Consider the following 22,813-nt stretch of genomic DNA (forward strand, 5'->3'; position numbering starts at 1 on the left):
TGTCTCACAGTCAAGTCGGCTTCGTTTGACTTTTAAATGCAGCTTCACGTCCAGCAGCAGCTCTGAATGCAAACACTGTCACAGCTCTCAAGACAAGACGCCTCAACCACAGTTTAAGATTCATCACCTTCAAGCTCAAGCTCACAGAAGAGGAATTCACATTTCTTCTTATATTCCTCCTCATCCTTTCAGGAGTTTCCAGTGCTGATTAAATGTCAGACACATCCGCTCCAGTGATTCCAGCTCAGAGGAAACTCCATGAGATGGCAGAGTAAAGTCAGAGCTGTGACACAGGCAGGAGGAACAGTAAATATAGAACCTGAGACCTTTTCTTTACATTCAGTCCCTGAAGTGACTGATGCTGAATGAAAAGACAGAAAAAGTGCATGTTTTCCTTCAGGAGGTCAATGGCTCCCTGAGGTCTTACTGTAAACCACCAGAGTCAGAGGAAGACCATCTGATGAAACTGTATCTGAGGAGGACACACCATCTGGGATTTATCTCCATAAACATCTCTATACTGCTGCAAAGTCTTTTATCCCGACAATGAGGTTATCACTGTCACTTATTTATTGATTATTGGATTAACTGTTTAGTGTGATGTCTTCAAACTCAGTTTACTGGTGAAAGTTTAACATTTTTACCAGATAAATGAAGTTAACTAATCAACTAATTGTTTTAAAGGTAAAGGAAAGATAAACAAAGAGAGAAATGAGAGAAATAATAATAAATCTGCAGCTATTTTGATGGTAAATTTGAGCGTTTTTCCTCATAAATTTTCCACTTTAATCTCAGAGAATATCCACATTTCTTTCTAGTAACAGTACGACTTTCTTCTACTATTACCCAACACTTTAGTAGAACTAACCATGGGGAGTAAATTATGTTTGACATGGTCGAGTGCCCCGTTGATCAGAGAGAGATAACAGCCGCTCACATCAGAAAGGTGACTGCTGATGACTGAGAAGAATAGTCTCAGACTCGTTGTGCACCTCCTCTGAGTGCCAGGTCACAAGTTTTCCTCCTGGCAGCCTCACAGAGTCTGTGGGAGCTCGGAGCCTGATGGACTCTGACAGCTGATCTCCCCGATGCAAATTCACAAAATGACCGGGGGAGAGGTGAGGCGTTCAGGAACGCAGAGAGCTGCGTCACTGACCTGAGAGGAAAGTGGGAGGCGTGGGAGAGCGGCTTCCACCAGAGCTGTGGGGGGACAAACTCAGGGCAGGTAGTGAGTCTGTACAGACACCACATCAGCCTCTGTCACTGTGAATCCATCACATCTTTCTCCACCTGCAGCTCTGCTTCGTTTTCATTTATGAGGCTGTTTTGGTTTTTGTGTTTCAGCCTCACGAGGGACTGAAAAAGCAGCTTGTTTCACTCAGTCTGAACCTGTGACCATGACATGATTTATGCTGTGTTCAGCCTTTCTACTGCTGGATGAATGAGGTGGGAAACACCCTGAGCCATTCACCTGCACATCTCAACCAGCTGGAACAACAGAGGGAGGGACGTTCCCACAGAATTATCGGGGCTTTGTTCGCAGCTTTCTCACCAGACTGGAGGCCATTCAAGCCGAGCAAATCCACAGGCCAGAGTGTGGAGTTACAGCAGATGTGGAGAGAAAGAACGAGTCATGTATACTGTCTTTAAAGCTGCAGTTATGTGCTGTTTCACCTGCGACAAATGAGCCACTACACCTTAAAATTGTCCAAGATAACATCCTCAACATCCAGACATTCAGTGGAAAATGATATAAAACAGCAAATCTGTCTTTTAAGAGGCTGATTTCAGAGAATATTTGACATTTTTGCTTGAAAAATGACTCAAATGAAGCACTGCTGGAGTCAGGAGGCTGAAAGCAGGAATACACAGTGATTAAAGGAGGCTCCAGCATCTTCACGTCTAATTTCTCTCTGAAAATACTCAGTATTTATCTGTCTGTTTGTGTCTACTTGTCAGGGTTTTTCGGGTCAGTCAGTCTCAGTTCCTGTTGAGAGTTAAAGTTTCCTGTTTGCTATCCTCCAGTTTCTGTGGAGAGGAGTTTTCCTGTTATGTTGTGTGTGGCCTCCTGTGTGGTGTTGTGTATCTGTGCACAGAGGAGTGTCAGAGGGACACGTTTTAAAAACAACAACCTGCTCCTCTAAACGTGCGACAGGTGTACCAGAGACAGGCAGAGCTGAAACACTGTCATGCAAACAGCTGCAGAATACACAACAGGTAGAGAACAGAGCAGCTCAGGTTCAGAAATGCTCTGCCTGCATCCAAACAGCTGACAGAGGCTCAGCGGTGCACTGCGCCCTCTCTCTCTCTCTCTGTTCATTATTCAGGAGGTTTCCAACTGTGCAACCCAAGTCCTGCTGGCAGCGAGTACCTGGTCTCGTCTCTCAGCGCCTCCCTGCAGGACCTCCTGTGGCGGCGTGACGCACACAGCCAGGTCAGTGTTTATCAGACCCAGAGAGATGGATCCACAGCAGCTCGCCACCAATAAGATGCTGACGGATGACGTTCAAAAACACCAAACAGTCTGAGCTTTCACCTGCCTCCTTTAGCTCCATACAGAGGTTAAACTTCTTCACCAACTTTTAAGTATCAAATCAAATAGAACCCAAATCAGGTGTTTTATTAAAGCAAGAAAATGACACAGCATGAGCAAGTAAAAGCTGAATCACGTTACTCTGAAAACCCCCTGAAACAAAGACGTGACAGTACGAGATCCAGAAAACAACGACAGCGTACAGCAGGTGGAAATAACAAAGTTACTGTTCCTCAAACTGTGTTCCTCAAATTCATAACAACCACTTCAACCAACATGACCTGAGTCATTTAAACATTTCAGATCAAAGCTGCAGACAGGAGGATTACACACATCACTGAGCTTCAGTTACTTGTGGCATTCAGTTCCCAGTTATGATCCGACTGCAATTATCAAGGTTTGTGAGCACAAAGATCCTGACAGAGTTGGGCGCTGGCCAGCTCCTGCATTAACACGACAAGACGGATATTTACAACAAGACTATAAAAAACTCTCATTCGTCTCATGTGTGATAAATTTACCTGCAGACGACACCTTCCCCTGTGGATCGGCCGGAGGAGAAACACTGCCGTCCTGACTCACACCCAGAGCTGATGCACTGCTGCCTGCCTCCTCCCTTCCCCTCCAACCTGGTCTTGTGACTGTAGGGACAACAGCTGACACCACTCCTACAAAATAAAAGCCCTGGGTTGTTGGAGTACAGCCCACTTCAGCTTCTCTTCCTGTCTCAGTTTTTCTCTCTCTCAGTCTCCAGTTTCAGTCTCTGATGCTCTGATTTGCAGCTCTGCTTGTCCTCTCAGTCCCTTTCTTTCACTCTCAACCTGTTTTCCAGGTCAGTGTGATGCCTCCCGCTCAGGTCACATTCACCACTCAGTGTGCTGACGTCCACATCTACCAGCATGGACATTTTTAATACTCCAAGGGAGGCCTTCACGTCAATAACAATAACAATAATAACATCAGTAACTGGATTTACTGTTAAATAAACTTTAATATCCAACAGAGGAACAGCTCCAAACCCCTCCATTAAACCTGACTCGAGCTGCTGCTTTGCAACCGTTCTGTCCCAGTTCTGCAGGGTCACTTTTCCTGCAGTGAAGCGACCGAAAGCTCCTCGGCTCCCAGAGCACAAAGAACCCGGCTCAGGTTGCACTCTGACAGAACACACCCCTCTGAGAGAGAAGCTCAAACGTGCTCACAGTGACAGACAGATGAAGAGGTTCTCCTGGTTCCTGCAGCGTTTTCTGCTTCACATTCTTGAATTATTATATTTACAGCTTCTGTTTAGACCCCAGAGCAACAAAAGAGATGAACAAGCAAAGAGCAGCTGAGTCGCAGACGTCACAAACAATCAGAAAAGTCTTCTTAGCTGATCAACCAGCCTGCACCAGAAACACAAGGCCTGAAACCATCAGACAGGCTGGACGTAATGAGTCTGAAGTTATTACAGGACGTGTTAGCACAAGTGTTAGCAGTCACATGTTGGTGTCTGCAGGCCGCTCACAACAACAAAACAACACCACACACAAACAAAAAGATGCTGCCATGACAACCAGAGACACACCACAAACACAACCAGAGTCTGCAGGGAGGAGGACGTGATCTTACCTGACACAGGTGAGAGGACCATGTTCCCCGACCGCTGCACTTCGTCAAATTTACTGAAGATGACGTTCAGCCTGCACACAAGAGATCAGAGGAATGAAAATTAGCACCAGAGTCACAGCAGGAGGTGAAGGGCCTCGCTGCCTTCAGGCCCGCACACTCTCCTCTGGAAAACAGAAACCGGGCTCATTTCAGACTCTCAGGAGACGGTAAATAGGCCAGAGTAACGTCTCATCGCCCAGAGTCTCTGCATCCGAAAATACACAGGCAGCGGGCGACTGTGGCGCCTGCTGGGTTTTATTATTAGAACAAACACTAATAATCACAATGTCAGAGCAACAGCAGTCACCGATGACGATGTGTTGACTTGATTTAGAGAAGTGAGTCTTTGTTGTGTCACTTTGTTTAGACTTTAAAAAGCTGTTAGTCATCTTAATTTAATCATCTTGAATCATGACTCTACTCTGTGTTTCCTCAGATGAGACACCAAACAAACAGTAACCAAAGATGAAGATGAATGTGACTGATTGTTATTATCTATTTATTCAGGTTTACTACAGATGCAGGGATGATGTTGTAGTGAAAACTTGAACGCACCGTGACTGGGGCAGGCCCTTCTTTCCCAGGTCCATTCGCACCCGCTCTCCAACATGGCGGTAGATCTCTACGAGGCAGTTCATGGCTCCATCACGCACCTAAACACAACATGTGAACACAAACAGTATCAACTAACACTTTTATTTTAAACTTTAGACACACCTTATTCTTTTCAACTGAAACTTTTACTCAGTTAAATTAAGATTTGTTTCTTACTGAGAAACATTTCTTAATCATCTTGTTTCTGAAATTAGTTTTAGGCAACTTCTCCGTCTGGTGTCTACGATACTTATATATACTAAAGTTATCTCGGTGATGCACTTGAGGACGAGTGCTCAGTGCTCGTATGTGAGTGTGTTTGGCTTCAGGAAGGGACGTTCAGGGGCACAGCTTCCTGTCCTGTGGAGGAAGTGTGATTCCTGTGATGATAGACTCCGCAGCCTATCACCAGACGACAAACTCCAACACAGAGCGCAGCCGGAAGATGAGAAGGGTCTGCTGGTTGTGGAGGAGACACCGCGACTGGAGGGTCACAGGTTTGATCCCTGCACAGTATCATGTGTCTTATAATGTTTTCTTTTAGATTTAGAGGAGGAAACAGAGAACAGAGACTCTGGTTACTGGTCTGAGCAGAGCTGCAGTGCTCCTGTCTGACCAGCAGAGGGCAGTCAAAGACCAATAATACTGCTGCTGCACCAATAATAACATTTTACTGTATTTTTTATCTTTAGGTTTTCATCGTTTGGTTTTGAGCAATGAGTTTTAATCAAGAGAAATTTTAATGTAGACAACTTTGCGTCAACAGTTTGTCTCTTTGGTTGTGTTCAGGGTCGTACCTGACTCGTGGGATCTCCGAGGAGGTTACAGATGTGAGGAACTATTTTACTGAGCGTCAGACTCTGAGATCCAAACCTGAGGAAACAGAACACACAGATGTTTCAATCAATAAACACCAAGCCTCATCAGTGGAGCTTAAATATCTCAGTTAGAGATGAAGCAATCAGTCAAATTATATAAATAACTACAAATAAAACAATTAGTCAATCGATAGAATATCATTTTAACAATTCTGATAATCAATTAATCATTTAAGTAACTTATAAAGTAAATATTCATTGGTTCCAGCTTCTAAAATGCAAAGATCTGATTATTTTTTGTTTTCTGTGATAATAAACTGAACATCTTTTTGTTTTTGATTGTTTGTACAAAACAAGACATTTGATGAAGTAAATTATTTTCAGATATTTTACAGATTAAATGAGATTAAATGCTGAAACCAGGAGAGAGATGATAAAATAAGATTAACTGATCAGACTCTGTAAAATGTTCATGTTATGTTTATAACCTGTATCCTGTTTCCTCCACTTACACGTTTAATGTTGAGATGAGACAGAGGCAGAGTCCTTCTCTGGTCCTGTTGTTCTTATGTTTGAAGCCTCCCATCATTCGCTCCCACACATACTGAGGACACACACATACACAAACAGATTTACACTCATTCAGTGTGTGTGTGTGTGAAAACTGAGAACTCATTTTAACAAACAGGTGAAAATGTGCACCTGTGGGTTCGCAGCCTGGTCCATGATCTTCAGTAGAAGCGCTTGGTCCTGGTCTCGGACTTGGTCCTTGGCGTCTCCGAGTCGGTCTATCAGACTCGGCAGAACTGAGCGGAGACAGGAAACAGAGAAAGATGGCATCTCCTCAGCTACATGTGCTCAGTTCATAATCATCATCATCTCCTCTCTTTCTCCTAAAGTCTGATTTTCTTATATTCATTCATTATGATGTATTTATTTGATTTAATTTCTGGGATTTTATTCTTATTCCATGTGTCAGGAATGTCAGTTTTTTGACTCCTGCAACAAAATCTTAAAAATCAATGCACTTCATCACATTGATGCTAATACTCATATAAAAATCCAATTCTACCAAGAAACAGGCCTTTAAATATGAATTTGAACATTTTCTAATGAATTCAGAGACTTCAAAACGACCGTTAACAACTTCTCTTCTTTTTATAATTAAACAACTTTATATAATCTGATGAAACTTGAGGTCACTGCTGCCACAAAACCACCAAAACATCATCAATACGAGCAGTGAAAGCTGAAGTTAAAGATTCATTTCAACCACAAACCATATTTAGAAAAAAGAGATGCTGTTTCTTTAGGCACAAAAAAATATAAAAACATTGAGATGAAACAAGAGAAAAATATATATAAAGCTAAATATGTTATAAAATAATTAAGTTTAACACCAAAATATATGTTTCTATTTTGTGTAGAATTCACAAGTAAATTCAAGTAGAAGCCGCTGAGCTCTACTTAAACTCCCTTTGTTGTATTTTCTTTGTTTAGATATTTAAAGTTAACTACAGAGGCAGAGAGGCGGCGTGAAGCAGCTCACCTGTTCCAACCTGTGTCCTGAATCTCTCCTGCAGTCTGCTGACCAGAGCTGACAGAATATCCATCCCCAGCAGAACCACCTGACAAACAAACAAACAAACAACAAACATAAACAATACAGGCTGAAGAAACAAGTTAAAATCACTTAACATCCTCGATAGAGAAGATTCAGAGCAGCTACAGCATGACATCAGCAGTGGATTTGAATCTGGGCTGCAAAGGATTGTGGGTAATGTGACCAAACTGAGCGTTTCACATGAAAAAACCGCAGAAACATCGAAATAAACGAGTTTTCTGCCAAAAACTCTACATGATGATGATCTACTCTGTCATCCAGAGAGCTAAAGACACCGAGTGAAACACGACCATGACTGAAGACGGTGTTCACACGTTACACACACACTTCAATGGCGGACACTGTAACTTTCCTTGTCATGGGGTGGTTTGGGAAACTCAATGAACGTGTAGTGAGAGCTTCCCTGCTGACACCATATCAACACATACGCGCCACCTGAGCTTCGTGTTCAGGCTCTGGTGCAATTTTTGGAAACTCTCTTTTGACTGTGAGAGACACACCGATCGTTAATAAGGATAGAGGCGCCATATTTGGTGCCATCTGCTGGTCCGGTGGAGGTACTACACCAACACTGCCTCCTATTATATGGTGGAGAGTGAAACCATGAGACCTGGTTTCAGTCTGACACCAGAGCCACGATGACTAACAGACACCAATACTGGTTATTTATTATTACATCTACAGATTATTCCTGTTAATTCCTCTGGAAAACAGACTTCCAGGGAGCTCGCAGCCCTATTCAGCCCATTAAAATTCACAAAGATCAATTTTAGAAGCTGGTTTTGTTCAGTCAGCATCCCAGAACAACAAAATATTCAGTTTATTATCATGTAAGACAAAGAAAAGCATCAGATCCTCACATATAAGAAGCAGGCACCTGTGGATATTTGGCCATTTTGCTTTAAAAACGACTCTAACAATAATAAATTAAGTTGTTTTTAATTTCTATTGATTACCTGTTGCTGCTCTGACGCTACGAGTTCAGAAGCATTAATTTATGGCCTGAAATCAAAGCCCAGGTCATGACCTTTGACCTCTAATCACACCCAGACCAGCCGCTCCATGCAGGGTCAGCTGACTGTTACTCTCAGCCTCTGCCATTAAGCTGTCTGTTTATCACAGGCTGGTCAGACAGGCCCCGCTGTCTGCTCCCGCTCTTCAATCAATTAACAAGAGCCATTAGACCAACAGCAGCACGCCCACACACACACACACACACACACACACACACACACTGAAACACTGAGGTTCTGTGCAGCTCGCTCCTCCTCCGGCGTTGGCTCAGTCACACAGGGAAGGAAACTGGGCTAATGGTGCTGGTAAATTAAGCTCAGAGCCACCGACGCCGGGAGCCTCGTCCCCATTACGGCCCCCGCAGATATCAACGAGACCGGGGGAGGAGGAGGAGGAGGCTGCCGTTTCCAGGGCAGCACAGGAAGCAGCGATGTGATTGGTCGTGTGTGTGTGTCTGCAGATGTGGTTTTGATGTTAAGGTCAGCTCCACGTCAGACCAAACTCCATTTAAAAATCTGCCATTTTACTGATGCTTCCAATTAAACATTTAGACTGACCATGAGGTCCATTTAGTGTCTGTTCTGGAGCTTTCACTCACATCACATCACCTTCCTCAGCACACAGAGGCTGTAGATCTTCAGGTTTATATTTTTGATGAGTATTATGGCTCAAAAGTTGAGACTCAAAGTTCACACCTGGCCGTGGACACTGCTGAGGAAGACCATGTCATATGTTCAAAAGCTCCAGAGCAGCCACCAAGTGGACCCTGCACCGAGACTATACTGTCAAATATCAAACACAGAATACACAAGATTCACCACTTATATTCATTTCATTACATGTAACAAGCTGCAACTAATTCTTACTTTATCTCCATGTAACAGGAAAAGAAAAGCGAGTTTAAAAGCTGTTCTGACTGCAGAGGAAAAACTCAAATATCTTGAGACCACAAGAAGCACAACCAGAGGAAGACTGGACTCAGACTGTTTGAATCAAAACTGAGCTACACATTAATTTATTAACAGAGCTGCATGAAAGAGGGGAAAATGTGTTTGTATTTCCTAAACACTTGTTTTGTTTGTTACAGTTATTATTTAATGTTGTAAATCTCTTGCCAATAAAGATTAAAGTGAAAAAGCAGCAGAGAAAGTCAGAGAAAGCGAGGCAGTGCTCCTCTGCTGTTTATATGAGAATACAAACACACATACACTGAGATTCATCCTCAGTGTCACTGTGCAGGAACACACTTGTGTATTGATTCATCAGCAGAGACGGCGTCATGTCTGCGTACTCTACACGCCGCCGTACATGGAGAGCATACAGATGAGTGACAGCAGCCTGAGATAAACAGAGGGAGGAAACGTCCTCTGTGACCTGAAGTCAGGTCTGAAGGGTCTGAAAACATTTAGCTCTGTTTCCCTTTACATGTGGGTCAGGGTGCTAATTACAGGAGGTATTATAGTAGTTATAAAGTTTGTTAATTCTCAGAAGAATTTTCTTGAAAGACGTGTTAAAATCTGACTGTGATCATTCGTTTTATTGAAGCTATCCTCCATATTTGTTGAGTGGCTGCAGGTTACAGCCGCGCTGCTGTGCATTTTCCCTTCAAGTAACACAGAATCACATGGTCTGTTTTCAGGAGAAACTGCAGCTTCATATCAGAAAACTCTTCTAACATGTACGTTACATTTACTTTACTTTAAGATTTTATTCTACCACAGTAGCTTTGTACAGGCAGTTTAAAGTTTGTTGTCTCTCTCTAAATGTGTAATTAACACTCTTCATTACAGATTAATCTGCTAGAAACAGCCTGGCTGCTGTGCAAACCTGTCACAGAGAGAAAACATCAGATTTTCCTCTTGTTAAAGATCAGTTAATCTGTTTCAGTGAAGCCTGGTTTCCTGTGCTCACACTTGTCCAGTGCAGCCCAGCAGCTGTAATGCAACAGCTGAGGGTGAAGAGCATCTCTGCAGTTATTTTTAAAACCCTGGTGATGGAGGCCCAGTGTGTTTTCACTTCCTCCACCTAACCCGCAGCTTCACTCCTCCAGTCAACAGCCTGTCCTCACCTTGAAGTTGCTGGAGTTGACCCAGGAGCTGGCCACAGCGTCCACCGTCCTGTCCAGCATGGTCTGGTCCTGCTCCAGCTCGGGGGACTTCTCCTCGTCCAGGACGAGGTCCACGATCTCCTGGCCTACCTGGAGCCTCTTCCCCAGGTCCTTCTGCATCACCTGCTCCAGCAGGTACTCCATGCTCACCGCCTCCTCCTCCATGGCTGCTGCAGGAGTCAAACCTCCAGCTGGCCTTTCTCCTCACGTTAGGTCCAGCAGAGCCCTTGCAGCGGACAGGCCCGTTATACACCGATTATTATCTTTAAGAGGCGGTTAACGGCGGGGACATGAGCTCCATGATTTCCTGTGAGGGGGGGCCGCACTGGACACTGCACTTCATTGTTCTGTGGCTGAAATTCAACAAGAAAAAGGCGACAATTAGGGCGAAGTTTAGCGCACTTCAACACACTTTACCGCTGTACTGATGATAAACATGTAACACAATCACACCGAGCTAGCATGGAGCTCTGCATTAGACACATTAGTGCTGTTTAAAGTGAAGTGTAGAGACTTAACTGCGTTTATAAAGGCGATCGTTAAGTGTCATTAACAGTTTATGTAGCTGTTAGCTTCTCCTGCTAGCTCGCTACTAGCCAGCTTTTATTCAAAAATACACTGGAGCTACTGTTAGCTAAGCGAGCTAAGTTAGCTCGCCAAGTTAGCAACGGCCGCGGAGGCTTTAGAGTGACTTACCTGCCCCCGGCGGGGTAATTAATTAGTTATTAATCCAGTGACCGGGTATAGATCCACTCACCGGATGGACTGGATCGTTCCCAGGGAAAAAAGTCAGAAGTGGCGATGCTGCCTCCGCCGTTACTTCACATCACAGCACCGGAGATTATCCACGCGCTTTAAACTACTTGGCGTTTAAACCTCAGGACATTTCACTGTGTTCGAGCCTCAGGTGGCAAATCACGAGTCATCCGCTGTAATCAGAGGTGACAAAATGATTATTTGCCATAGTAAATCATGGCATGTCCCATGGCAGACGCCGTAGAGGCTGCAGAGGAGGAAGCCGCAGAACGGCGACACCTGTCGGCAGGAGGGAGCAACAACAGCCGCCCCTGCAGCACCAGGAGAGGATGAAAATTAACAGGCAATAATTCAGAGAAATACATAGTTTTTAAGGCAAAAATGGTACCAGCCTCTAAAATGTGAATATGTGCTGTTTCCTACAGTAGCAAACTCAACATTTTGAGGTTTTTGACTGTTAAAAAAAGTCATTTTAGTTTGGTTACTTGGGCCTTTCTGACTGTTTTCTATCATTTTATACACTGAACAACTGATTTGTCAATGTGCAGAAAATTAATCAGCAGCTATTTTGAGTTTTCAGTTCAATATTTAATAATAAATGGAGTTAATCCAGGGTTTTCGGGCCCCTCAGGGTCTGGGGACCCTGATCGGTCCACACTGGTAATTCAGCCACAGTGGGTGGGCTCTCTGTCAGCTGCAGGTGCCTCCTCTCCACATTCAAGGTGAACATGTCAGAGTCAAGAGGTCTCATTTTCATTTCTGGAGCAGGTCATGCCCCGCTGGGCTCTGGGATGTCAACAAAAATCATTCATTTCATGGTGAACGGGAGGCTGGAGCAGGCCGAGTTTGGAGCCGACTGCTCTGCTGCAGACGTCAAAGGTAAGACTCAGGGCCTGTGGCTTTATACTCAGCATCTGGATGTTAACAGATAAAACTGTGCAACAACTGCTGCTTCATTTAAACCTCCTGTTAAACCACAGGTGAGGTGTCAGAGGGAGTGAAAAGTGCAGCTCAGCGTGTATGAAGTGAGTTTGTGATCATTCGATGGTCCTGAATGTTCCTGCAGCTCCTCTGTGAGGACCTGACCTCCATGTGGCTCTGACAGGTCCTCAGGTTAAAGCACTTTGTCCCGTTTTGCCTCTTGTCATCTTGAGCCAGTGAGGAATAAACCATGTGACCAGCTGGACCTCGGCTCCTTGACCTTTGCAGCAGCCAGCACAGTGTTTACTGTGTGACTTCAGTTCACAAAAAAACAACAAACAAGCTTTTTATCATTTTAACAGCAAAAAACATCTGAATCACTGTTTCATTTTCTGTCAGAAATGTTTGAGTATCCTGAACTACCCTGAACTCTCCGTGTGACAGATCTGTTCCGGGCAGCAGCCGAGGCCGGGCCTCACCACATCCTGAAGATGTACAAGACAAACGGCAGCGTGGTGAACATCTCCCCCCGGCTGGAGGCCAACAGCGAGGATTCGTACTACAGACTGGAGGTGGTGGCGTCAGATCTGCAGAGTGAGCGGCCTCCTCAGCGTAAACATTCAGATTTTGACTGTGAACAAAGTCAGATCTTTTCAGCTGTGTGTTTCTGTGCAGGTGTGGCGATGCCTCCAGAGCTGGACAACATGGAGTACAGGTGAGTGCATCCTGGAGGAGTTAGAAGCTCATCGCCGCCGTATAAAAGTGGTTTTCTGAAGCGTCAGGACTCACTGCTGTTTCCTGTCTCCACCTTCAGGCTGCGTCATCTGGAGAGTAAAGTCATCGAAGACGTGGGAAAGACTTCAGACATCATCTGTGAGCTGAAGAGCCATGTGGAGTCTTTCAAGAGGAAGCTGGAGGTTGTTAATCCTCTGTTTCTCTAACAGTTCACTGAGAGGCTGAGAAACAGTCTAAATCTGAATGTGAGAAGTTTTCCAGGAATAATAAAGTTGAATTTCTGTCAGAGTGTGGAGCACCTGAGCTGGATGGGTCTGTTCAAAGACGACGGCGACCAGCAGCTCTCCAAGTCCCAGAAACCCAAAACGCCTCAGCTGAGCGTGCAGGAGGAGCGGGAACAAGTCCGCAGGAAGTTCCTCAACATGAGGTCAGCTCACTGCAACAAAAAGCTGTCGCTCAGGTGAGGCTTTACCTGGTGCAGGTCTGAGGTCTCGTGTGTTTTCTGTCGTAGCTCGCTGCAGGTGACGGAGGAAGTGAGAGAGCTTCTGAAAACTCCACTTTTTGACAACTGGTGAGCACAAACACACACGTTAAAACACTCTCAGACACACACACACTCCTCTGACACCTGTGTGTGTTTCCAGGCAGTGGGAGGAGGCGGAGATGCTGGTGCTCCTCCAGGTGATGTACACCGACCTGGACTTCCTGACGGCGTTCCACATCGAGCTGGAGGTCCTGCAGAACTTCCTGTTTGAGGTCTACTGCCACTACAACAGCATCCCCTTCCACAACTTCCAGCACTGCTTCTGCGTCACACAGATGGTGCGAACAGCAGGAGTCATCTGAAATGCAGACGCCAGAAAAAGACGTTTATCAGCTGAGATAGAAATGTGTGTTTTCTGCTGCAGATGTACGGGCTGATCTGGCTGACAGACCTCAGGAACAAACTCGGAAGAATCGACCTGCTGATCATGTTGACCTCGGCTCTGTGCCACGACCTCGACCACCCCGGCTACAACAACGTCTACCAGGTCTCCTCACCGCCGCTCGGCTTGGTTTTATTCTCCTTTATCTGTGTCATAATAAAATAACAGACCCTGACACGTTAATGTCACACAGATCAACGCGAGGACTGACTTGGCTCTTCGCTACAACGACATCTCTCCGCTGGAAAACCACCACTGTGCCGTCGCCTTCGGGATCCTGTCCAAGGTAGAAAAACAGGATGCATTCAAGGACTCAAAAAGTATTGGACTATTGGGTTTATTTCCAACAAAAAGAAAATAACCTGACTCACAATGACTGTTATTTACGGCAGGAAATATCCCAACACTTGATTTATTAGTGTTTCTTTTAGTAACTTGCACCCAATCATCATTTCTCTTTCAGATTAGGAAGATGAATAAATAAATACTGATGTTAGAGGTCAGACACGTCTCATCGTCGTTCCTTTTCTTCACAACAGCCAGAAATGTGACTTCATTTTTAAAAAACCAACCTGTTTTAATAAAGTACAATAATAAAACTATTTATCCTGCAGATATTCAAGCAGTAAAATAAAAAAACAAACTCAGTCATTCATATTTGATGCTGTGAAGTTTCCTTCTCTTTGCAGCCGGAGTGCAACATCCTAAAAAACCTGACCAGCGAGCAGTACAAACACATCCGAGGAGGAATGATCAAGTAAGAGTTGAACTAACGGCGTCACTCGCTCCGTCCATGTTGATACTGGGCTGTTTGTTCACTGTGTTTTTCTCTCTGAATGTGTATTTGCAGATGTATTCTGGCCACCGACATGGCGAGACACAACGAAATCCTCAACAAGTTTAAAGTCATGCAGCCGGTGTTCGACTTCACCAACAAGGAGCACAAGGAAGTGGTAAAGAAAACACTTTAAATCCCAGCTTTTATTCTGAAAGGAACCTCATATCAATGATGCAGAACTTCCTCGCCTGTGACTCTGACTGTGCGTCCTTGTTTTCCAGCTGATGAAGATCATGGTGAAGGTGAGCGACATCTCCAACGAGGCGAGGCCGATGGCGGTGGCCGAGCCCTGGCTGGACTGTCTGCTGCAGGAGTTCTTCAACCAGGTTTCTACTCTGAAACATTTAGACGATAAACCAGAAGATTCTCTGATCCTCTCTTTGACTGATGCAGGTATTTCTTACTTAAAGTACGTGTTTGTGTTGTCGTGTTGTCCCACAGAGCGACACAGAGAAACTCAAAGGGCTTCCTGTGACTCCGTTCATGGACAGAGACAAAGTGTCCAAACCGTCGTCTCAGACAAACTTCATCCGGTTCGTTCTGCTGCCGCTCTTCACCGAGCTCACCAAGCTCTTCCCCTGTCTGGAGGTGAGACAGCACAGACGCAGACCAGCTCTGATCATCAGGCTTTTCTTTCTTTTACAGAACTAAACTGTCACTGCAACATGTACATAAGAGCTGGAGGCACGTCAGGGACAAAATACAGAGAAAAGAACTCTAAATTAAAGTTGTATATTAATGAGAAAACATTCTGGACATTCTCTGAGATTATAAAGCTCTCTGACATAAAAAACATTTTATTCCAGCTTCTAAATGTGAGGGTTTGTTGCTTTTCTCTTATGATTAGCAGTGGTTTAATTTGGATTTATCTTATTTTTGATTTTGTATTTTCACTCTGAATGTCTTTCTATATTATACATTTCTCCCCCTGCATCTTTTTTCAAGCTTTTTGTTGTGTTGTTGTGCAGCAACATATCCTGGAGCCGGTGCGCAGAGCCCTGGAGTATTATTCTGACATGGAGAGAGCCAGCAAAGGTGAGGGGGGGAGCACTAAACCATGAGGAGGAGGAGGAGGAGGAGACCCAGAGATGTTCAGTCAGTTTAAACATGAATTTATCCCTGACACTGTCATTTGTAGAGAACTGCATGCAAATTAGAATAAAGACAAATACAGTGTTTTTCTTTTTAGATTATTTCAGAGAAGTTTGGCTGCAACTGAAACAGTGGTAGATATTTAAATAGAGATTTGTTTCACAGCATTAATGTGAGTTGATCTTACTTCCATGTTAGTTTATTTCCATCTAATTAGTTTGTTTAGTCTTGTGTTCCACTGTTTCAATAGTTAATAGTTTAAATATCTATTTTAAGAAGCTTTAAGATCGATCTTAGCTCTGTGTTTTAGTTCATACACTGTAGAACCTGCTGTTATTTCCTGTTTGATGATTAATAAAGATCTGTTTTCTGCTTGGTATTAAATGATGTGTTCAAGGTGTGATTTACAGCATCAGTCGACTGTTCACATTTAAATAAAAAAGCAAACAGAGGCGCCTTCATTCACCATCTGCAGGTAAACTGGAAGGTTTATTTTTCACTTCATTTACAAATCCAAAACACAAAAGTGCAAATTTTTCTGTACCAGTAGTGATTCTGATAAATATCTCCAAGTTCAAAATAAAAAAGAAGCAGAGCTCGACGTTAGTGTTTCAGACAAAATGAAATTAAATTAAAAATGCTCACAATAAATCTTAAATATATACACTGTTATTTTCCCAATACATTCTGTTGGCATTTAAAAACAAAACATTGATCATTTGCTTTAACAGCACAGAGTGTTTTCTATATTTCTGAAGCTAAATTCCCTCAAAGGTTCCAGTTTAATGATTGTTAGCAGCTGGGAGCTCTGACCAATAACAGGTTATTTTCACTACAACAAATACCACGACACAGGAAAAGACCGAGGGCATAAAACCAGAACATGTGCAGGTGAGGATTCAGTTTTTCCAGAATCTTTCTGTGCAGTCTTGATATTTTTAAAAGCGGTTTGTGAATGTTTGCTTTCCTGGTTTGTTTTCCACACATGTAGGGAAATATCAGCATCTTTACAGACACTTAGTGTTTCTCCTTCATTCTACACATCTTTCCTTCTTAATGCAGCAACATTTAGCTTTGACTCACAAACAGCAGAGGTACAGTTTCACTGAGTTATGTGTGTCAGTTTTTTTAACAGGAGCTTACAGTACCATTGTTTACTGAGATGAAAAATACTAAAGTTAGCTCTGAAACTTCTCTCTGACAGGCCCCTACACACTGGGATTTCGTGCGATGGTGAATTATCATTTTATTTGACACCTTGTCATCTTCCTTAGTCTGTTTGAGACCGGTGTTCCATGTGTGAGCAGTGGAAAACTGAGAAAAAGAACTGTTTTCAAAACAGTCAGGTATCAAGTACTGATCTAAGAAACTGTTTTACTCACATCAGATCCATATATCTGATCAGTCATTATAGATTTTATAACACACATCTTGTGTGCAGAGGCCTTCAGCTGTCAGTTTCATGATGAGAGACATTATCCATTAAGCTTCTGCAGAGAATCACATTTTAAGGCTTTTCAAAACCTTTTGACACAATTAAATTAACAAAGATACAAAAACACAGCACTGATGAGAGTCTGACAGTGAAAGCAACATTTAGTGTTTCAGACGGTGACACACAGTCTGTGTCAGTTTGTGGCTTCAGGTCAAAGTAGCAGGAACGTGTCGTACGGTGCCACTGATACATTAAAATTAACATTGATACAGGCAGCATTAATATAAATATGGCAGCAACACAGAACATAAAAGTGCATCAGTTCCCAAACTCTCCGACTTTACAGAGAGTTTACACACTAATATCAGTGGAGCTGAACTTCAAACATCTCATTTTTCTGGTCCCACTTTTTTTTCTATGTGACGCCCGAGTACCATTTTATGATGAAGTTACAAATACTGCCTTCAGCCTTCAGCTTAACGTTTCATCTCAACAAGCAGCACTAAAGGAACAACTAGCTACACCCAGAGTCTGGAGTTTTCTATCTATAAAACAGAAGCATCCTGTCGGAGGTTACCTTGAACTGAACATGGAGCAGTGCTGCTGTGGGACTCGTCTGTCAGGAGGAGGGAGGGGCTCTTCACAGGTTGCAGTACAGTAGCGTCGGCACCGGTTTTACCTATTTACACTGTCGGAGAGGAGTGGAGCTCGTCTCTGCTGCTAGTTGAACATGATGGACTCTGGATCCTGGTTCATCATCTGAGCCATGTGTCGCAGGACGTCCTTCTTGGTGATGATGCCCAGGAGACGCCTGCAGAGGCACAGAGAGGCCGAGGGGTCAGAGGTCACTGCAGCTGTCCAGGCCTCATCAGCTGCTTGTTCTTTTGAATCATTTAAAAACCTGAGATATTTTCTCGTGTTCTTACCCGCTCCTGGTGACCAGACACTGGCGGAGGCCCAGCTTGCGGAAGATGTCCACCACCGTCTCCATGGGCGTGTGGTCGGTGACGGTGAAGGGGCTGAGGTTCAGGATGCGTCGCAGCTTCAGAGGCTGCGGGTTGCTGGCCGGCAGCTGCGGCGCGTCCTCGGTGAAGTAAACGACCGAGCTGCTCACCACGCCGTCCTGCTTCTGACGGGCGTTTTCTGTTCATGGACACGGGGAAAAGTCGCTGTTAATGGATCAAATGTAAATCAGAAAAAGCCTGGTGACGTGAAATCTGATGTAACCATCTTACTGATGGCGAGGGTCAGATCCCGGCGCTGAACGAAGCCGATGAGCCTCTCCGACTCTCTGGACACGACCACCGGGAAGCCGTTGTAATCGGTGTCTTTGATCAGCGTCTCCACGTCCTCCACCGTGGTGGTGTCCTGGGTGAGGACGGCCAGCGGGGGGTCGTTCCTGCGGGGCCGCATCACGTCAGTGGCCAGCGTGCGGTGGGTGAACTCGTCCCTGACGTCCAGGTACGGGTAGCCGTTGAGCTGGATGTGCGACTCGTATATTCCCTCCTTCCCGAAGGCGTCGGCCACCCACTTACTGGTGACGGCGGCGGCCATGAGGGGGACGATGTACTCCAGCCCGCCAGTGAGCTCGAACATGATGACCACCAGGGAGACGGTCATTCTGGTCACCCCGCCTGAAGGGACACAATCACAGCTGGTTTCTAAACGCACTCTCCGGTCATCACCGTCCTCTCAGGCGCAGACACTGAGTTTACTCACCCAGACAGGCGGCAGCTCCCACCATGGCGTAGAGTCCGGGTGTCACACAGTCTGCTCCGGGCCGGCACCAGTTCTTGAAGATGATCCAGTCGTGGTGGTGGTACGCCATCTGCTCCACGGCGATCCCGACGATGCGCCCGGCGATCGCTCCGACCGCCATGCTGGGAATGAAGAGACCTGACGGGATCTGGAGAGGAGACACGACCGATCAACCATGGCTATGAGAAAAAAACCACATTTACTCCTCATCGTCTTCCTCGTACCGACCTTCATGCCGAAGGTGAAGATGGTGATGACGATCTTGAAGACGAGAGCGAGGGCGAGCTGCCACAGGGCGTTGTAGACCCCGGGCCCCGCAGGCCGGTCTGGGATGTCGTCCACAGGTCGACTCATGTTGGGGTTATTGATGTAATCACAGAGCTGCGACGACTCCAGAGCGCCGCAGTCGTTGAAGAGCTCGGAGATGAGCTCGCTGGTGCTGCGGCGGGTGTACGGGTTGGGGTACGCCAGCACAGCGGTGATCCCTGTGATGGCGATGACCTCCAGGACCGGGTACTTCCCCAGCTGGGTGGTCTTCCTCCGCCGGCACCAGGCGATGTTGGCCCGGATGAAGAGAGTCCCCCAGAGGCCGCCGAACACGCCAAGCAGGATGAAGGGGACCAGCTCGGCCATGTACCACGGCGTGTGGTACTCGACGTAGAACAGCACCAGACGGCTGTTGCCAAACGGGTTGATGGAGCGCAGCGTGAAGGCAGCGACCAGAGCAGCGAAGAACGAACGCCACAGAGTCTTCAGAGGGAAATAATAACTGACCTGCAGGAGGGAGGAAGGACGAGGGATCGTCAGGAGACATCAGGATTTTTCAAAGAGAAGAATAAAAGAACAGGAGGAAAACTCAGAGGACGCACAAAACCAGGAAGAATAAAAGCCAAAACAATTCAGAGAGTTAAGCTTTTTAGAGGGAGAGGGAGAAGAGCACTGCTCAGACAACCGGACCACAAACATGAGCAGAGCACAGTGTCACAGCTCAGCAGGTTTGCAGGATTCATAACAAACCTCCTCCAGGCTGAACAGAACTCCTCCGATGGGCGCTCCAAAGGCCACCGACACTCCAGCTGCTGCTGCCGCTGATAACACCTGCAGGACACAGAAAGACAAAAGAAAAGGAATAAAAAATAAAATAAAGTGCTTTCCTTCACTTCAAACACCTTTTGTTTCTAGCAAGCGGCTGATAGCACTGATTCTGAATGTAGCATGTCATCTAATCGCAGCAGAAGCAGCAGTACCTCTCTCCGCTTGCCCTCGTTCTTGCTGTATTTGGAGAAGAGACTGCAGAAGAGGTTTCCACAGCAGCAGGCCACGTGGACCAGAGGACCCTCCTTCCCCAGGCTGAGACCGGATGACACAGCCAGCACCAGCGTGACCGTCTTGATCAGCAGGGTCCATTTCCCCAGGTAGCCCCGGATGATGAAGCCGCTGAGGATCGTCTTGATCTGCACAAAACCACAGGAGGCGTCACATCAGAAAATGACAACAACTCCTGACACTGAGTTTGTTCTCTGTAGTTCATCTCCTACCTCTGGGATTCCTGAACCGCAGGCGTACGGAGCGAAGACTCGCACCAGTGACACCGCCAGGAAGGAAAACAGAAGTGCCCACAGAATGTACAGGAAGTAGTTCAACACGTACGCTCCTGCTCCCTGAAAGAAGAAAGACAGAAAAACAATCACCCATCACTCACTTCTCTCTACAAAGCAAACACTTAATAGTTCACACGATAATGAGCGATGAGAGCCAGGTCTGACCTCGGCGTGGCCGGTCATCAGCTCCGCCCATTTCTGCCACTGCGGACACTTGTCTCGGTCGTCGAACGTCGTCTCGTTGGACGTCCAGCAGCACTGCTCGTGGCTGTACCAGAAGGCCGACAGACAGACGCCTTCCTTCAGGTCTGTCATCCAGTCCACCGCCAGGTCGATCACTCCGGCCAGCGTACCTGTGGAGAACAGGAGGCGTCAGGACACCTGAGGAGAGAGAAATGCTGCTCCTGCTGCCATATCACAATCAGCAGATCAGCACAACCAACAGCTTCCTCCTGAATACTGGAGTGGAAGTGCTAATGAGTCTGTCGTCTTCTCTGACTGACCTGAGAGCAGCCCGATGAGCAGCATCACCACCCATCCTGACCAGGCGTCCAACAGGCTCTTAATCAGCTCCCAGATGGACTCTTTACTCTTACTGGTGATCTGGTGGAAAAACAGAGATTAAAAAAGGTTGACATGATAACATGTGGGTTTGTTTCTTATTGTCACATCTGTTATGCTCCCTGTGTCTTTGTCTTGCCTTTAAATCTCAGAAAACAGTCTAAAAACCTAGAGGAACCTTTTTTAACTTGTATGATGAAGACCAGGACTGACCTTGCGGTGGCGGTCTGTGTCTCTGGATTTCTCCCTCAGCCAGTCGATGGTGTGGAAATCTTCATACGTGCCCACGTCTGGAAAAGGTTCGTCCAGGAAATCCATCAGGTTTCCAGCTCCGTTCATCTCCTCTGTGGGCGTGGCACTGCTGACACCTGACAGAGAGGACACATTATCAAACAGGACGGAACAACTTCCAAACACTGGTTTAATTACTGTAATCACATGATGCTGCAGAGGAGAGGACTGGTGTCAGCGTCTGTCTGATGCCAGTTCAAGGTGATGCCTTTAAATGTGTATTTATTATGTCCTGCCAGTGGTTAAAACCAAAACATATTCAGTTTTAATTCAAATAAATCACTTACATTTAAGAGGCTGCAGCAGTTTCTGTTGGCTGTGATTAAATTAATGCACAACTCTCATATTATATTGTTATATTGACGTTCGTGTTGGTTGAGGTTTTATTCACATCAAATCAGCAACGAATGAACAAATAAAATAAAGGTTTATGATTAAATGCTGCTTTGTTTACGTTAGCAGTTGAAGCTAGCTGTATCCGTCAGCATTAGCAACACCTCCTCTAGCTACGTTAGCTTGATAAAGTGGTGTTTTACCTTCGCCGGCCTCCATGTCGCTGTGACGTACAGCCCGTCTTGCAGGTGGAAAACGTTTCTTTTAAATCAGTAAGTTATATAAAGTCGACTGTCCCGGACATTTTAGTGTTTAAAGAGGTTATTTGGACAGACGACGTCCTGCTTAGCACAACACCGCTGCTCAAACCGTCAGTCTCGCGATATGTCTAATCTCGCGTTGGTTGCGCACCGAAGCCAAAGATCGTCTATTGGAAAGATGATTCACATAATAAGTTAAAAACAAACAGCAATGCCGCACTCAGAAAGATATCCATTACAAGTAAAAGGCTTGTACTTTAAAATACAACTGTATTTTCAGCAAATCAAAAGTAGGCTACTCATTCTGCAGGAAAATTAACTACTGATGGTTTTATTACTGATGCATTAATGTGTAATGTGCCCTTTACAGTTGTACTGTTGTGCAGTTTAATCTGCAAATTGCTGCACAAGAATTATGAGAAATTAAACTGTTTTAGAAGCTGCACTGAAAAAACTTCCACTGACAGATTTACTCACCATTATTAAAGAAAAGAAACTTTTACAATCCTGCACAGTTTAATGATCCTCTGGCTTTTCCTCTAGTGCCATCATCAGCTCAGTTCTTCATGATGTCCAGTACTGTGGTTTACCTGACATTCCCATCAGCATCAGCAGTTCATTGTGTTTAGTGACAGTTGGTAAACGTAGCATTTAGCTCACAGTGCTGCTAACATGGCTGTAGACTGTCAGGGTTGTTTTATAAACTGTCAAATAAAATGATTGTGTGATATTCTCTTATAATCAGGAAAACAACAGCACTTTTTAACTTTTACAAAGTTAATGGTCACAATGTCAAACTGTTGGTTGAAGAGAAATATGATAAATCTAATGTAGCTACAGGCTTATCACCATCTGAGGTATTTATTGAGTGCATTTCAAAATATGTTAAAACCATTCTTATATTTGCAGATAATAAAGTTTTTTTGGAGGTAAGTGGATGTTGCACCAATAAAAATCATCTTCAAATTT

The 22,813-nt window shown here is 45.0% G+C and overlaps 3 protein-coding genes and 1 non-coding gene across 4 annotated transcripts in view; 2 read left to right on the forward strand and 2 right to left on the reverse strand.

The window, feature by feature from the left end:
- LOC108873163 (CLIP-associating protein 1) overlaps positions 1 to 11,416 on the reverse strand; it is a 36,118-nt gene extending 24,702 nt beyond the window's left edge. Inside the window, exons 1-8 of the mRNA XM_051065912.1 lie at positions 11,034 to 11,416; positions 10,299 to 10,690; positions 7,142 to 7,220; positions 6,295 to 6,398; positions 6,105 to 6,196; positions 5,572 to 5,647; positions 4,736 to 4,833; positions 4,142 to 4,212 (exon numbers count right to left, since the gene is read on the reverse strand). Of these exons, the coding sequence (XP_050921869.1) occupies positions 4,142 to 4,212; positions 4,736 to 4,833; positions 5,572 to 5,647; positions 6,105 to 6,196; positions 6,295 to 6,398; positions 7,142 to 7,220; positions 10,299 to 10,502 (724 nt within the window). The 5' untranslated portion in view covers positions 10,503 to 10,690; positions 11,034 to 11,416. The remainder of the gene's footprint in view (positions 1 to 4,141; positions 4,213 to 4,735; positions 4,834 to 5,571; positions 5,648 to 6,104; positions 6,197 to 6,294; positions 6,399 to 7,141; positions 7,221 to 10,298; positions 10,691 to 11,033) is intronic.
- LOC127139165 (U4atac minor spliceosomal RNA) lies at positions 7,563 to 7,691 on the forward strand. The gene has a single exon (XR_007809160.1). It is a non-coding gene; the product is annotated as a U4atac minor spliceosomal RNA (small nuclear RNA).
- Positions 11,417 to 11,708: 292 nt separating the features above from the next.
- Positions 11,709 to 15,983, forward strand: LOC108873127 (high affinity cGMP-specific 3',5'-cyclic phosphodiesterase 9A). Its single transcript, XM_018661251.1, has 14 exons — positions 11,709 to 11,972; positions 12,459 to 12,608; positions 12,690 to 12,729; positions 12,829 to 12,931; positions 13,037 to 13,176; positions 13,261 to 13,320; positions 13,394 to 13,571; positions 13,658 to 13,780; positions 13,869 to 13,961; positions 14,365 to 14,432; positions 14,526 to 14,628; positions 14,735 to 14,839; positions 14,955 to 15,101; positions 15,482 to 15,983. The coding sequence occupies exons 1-14, from the start codon at positions 11,822 to 11,824 to the stop codon at positions 15,572 to 15,574; spliced, it is 1,554 nt and encodes a 517-aa protein (XP_018516767.1). The 5' UTR covers positions 11,709 to 11,821; the 3' UTR covers positions 15,575 to 15,983.
- A 79-nt stretch (positions 15,984 to 16,062) lies between these two features.
- Positions 16,063 to 22,754, reverse strand: LOC108873156 (H(+)/Cl(-) exchange transporter 4). The gene is made up of 12 exons (XM_018661293.2): positions 21,788 to 22,754; positions 21,174 to 21,328; positions 20,903 to 21,002; positions 20,565 to 20,752; positions 20,337 to 20,459; positions 20,046 to 20,252; positions 19,816 to 19,896; positions 19,027 to 19,572; positions 18,760 to 18,946; positions 18,276 to 18,674; positions 17,967 to 18,183; positions 16,063 to 17,851 (listed from the first exon to the last, which is right to left on the reverse strand). Exons 1-12 carry the CDS (start codon positions 21,801 to 21,803, stop codon positions 17,761 to 17,763), a joined length of 2,310 nt encoding a protein of 769 aa, XP_018516809.1. The 5' UTR covers positions 21,804 to 22,754; the 3' UTR covers positions 16,063 to 17,760.
- Between the last annotated feature and the right edge of the window lie 59 nt (positions 22,755 to 22,813).

This window comes from Lates calcarifer, linkage group LG7_2, assembly GCF_001640805.2.
Source record: "Lates calcarifer isolate ASB-BC8 linkage group LG7_2, TLL_Latcal_v3, whole genome shotgun sequence".
Lineage (NCBI taxonomy): Eukaryota > Metazoa > Chordata > Actinopteri > Centropomidae > Lates > Lates calcarifer.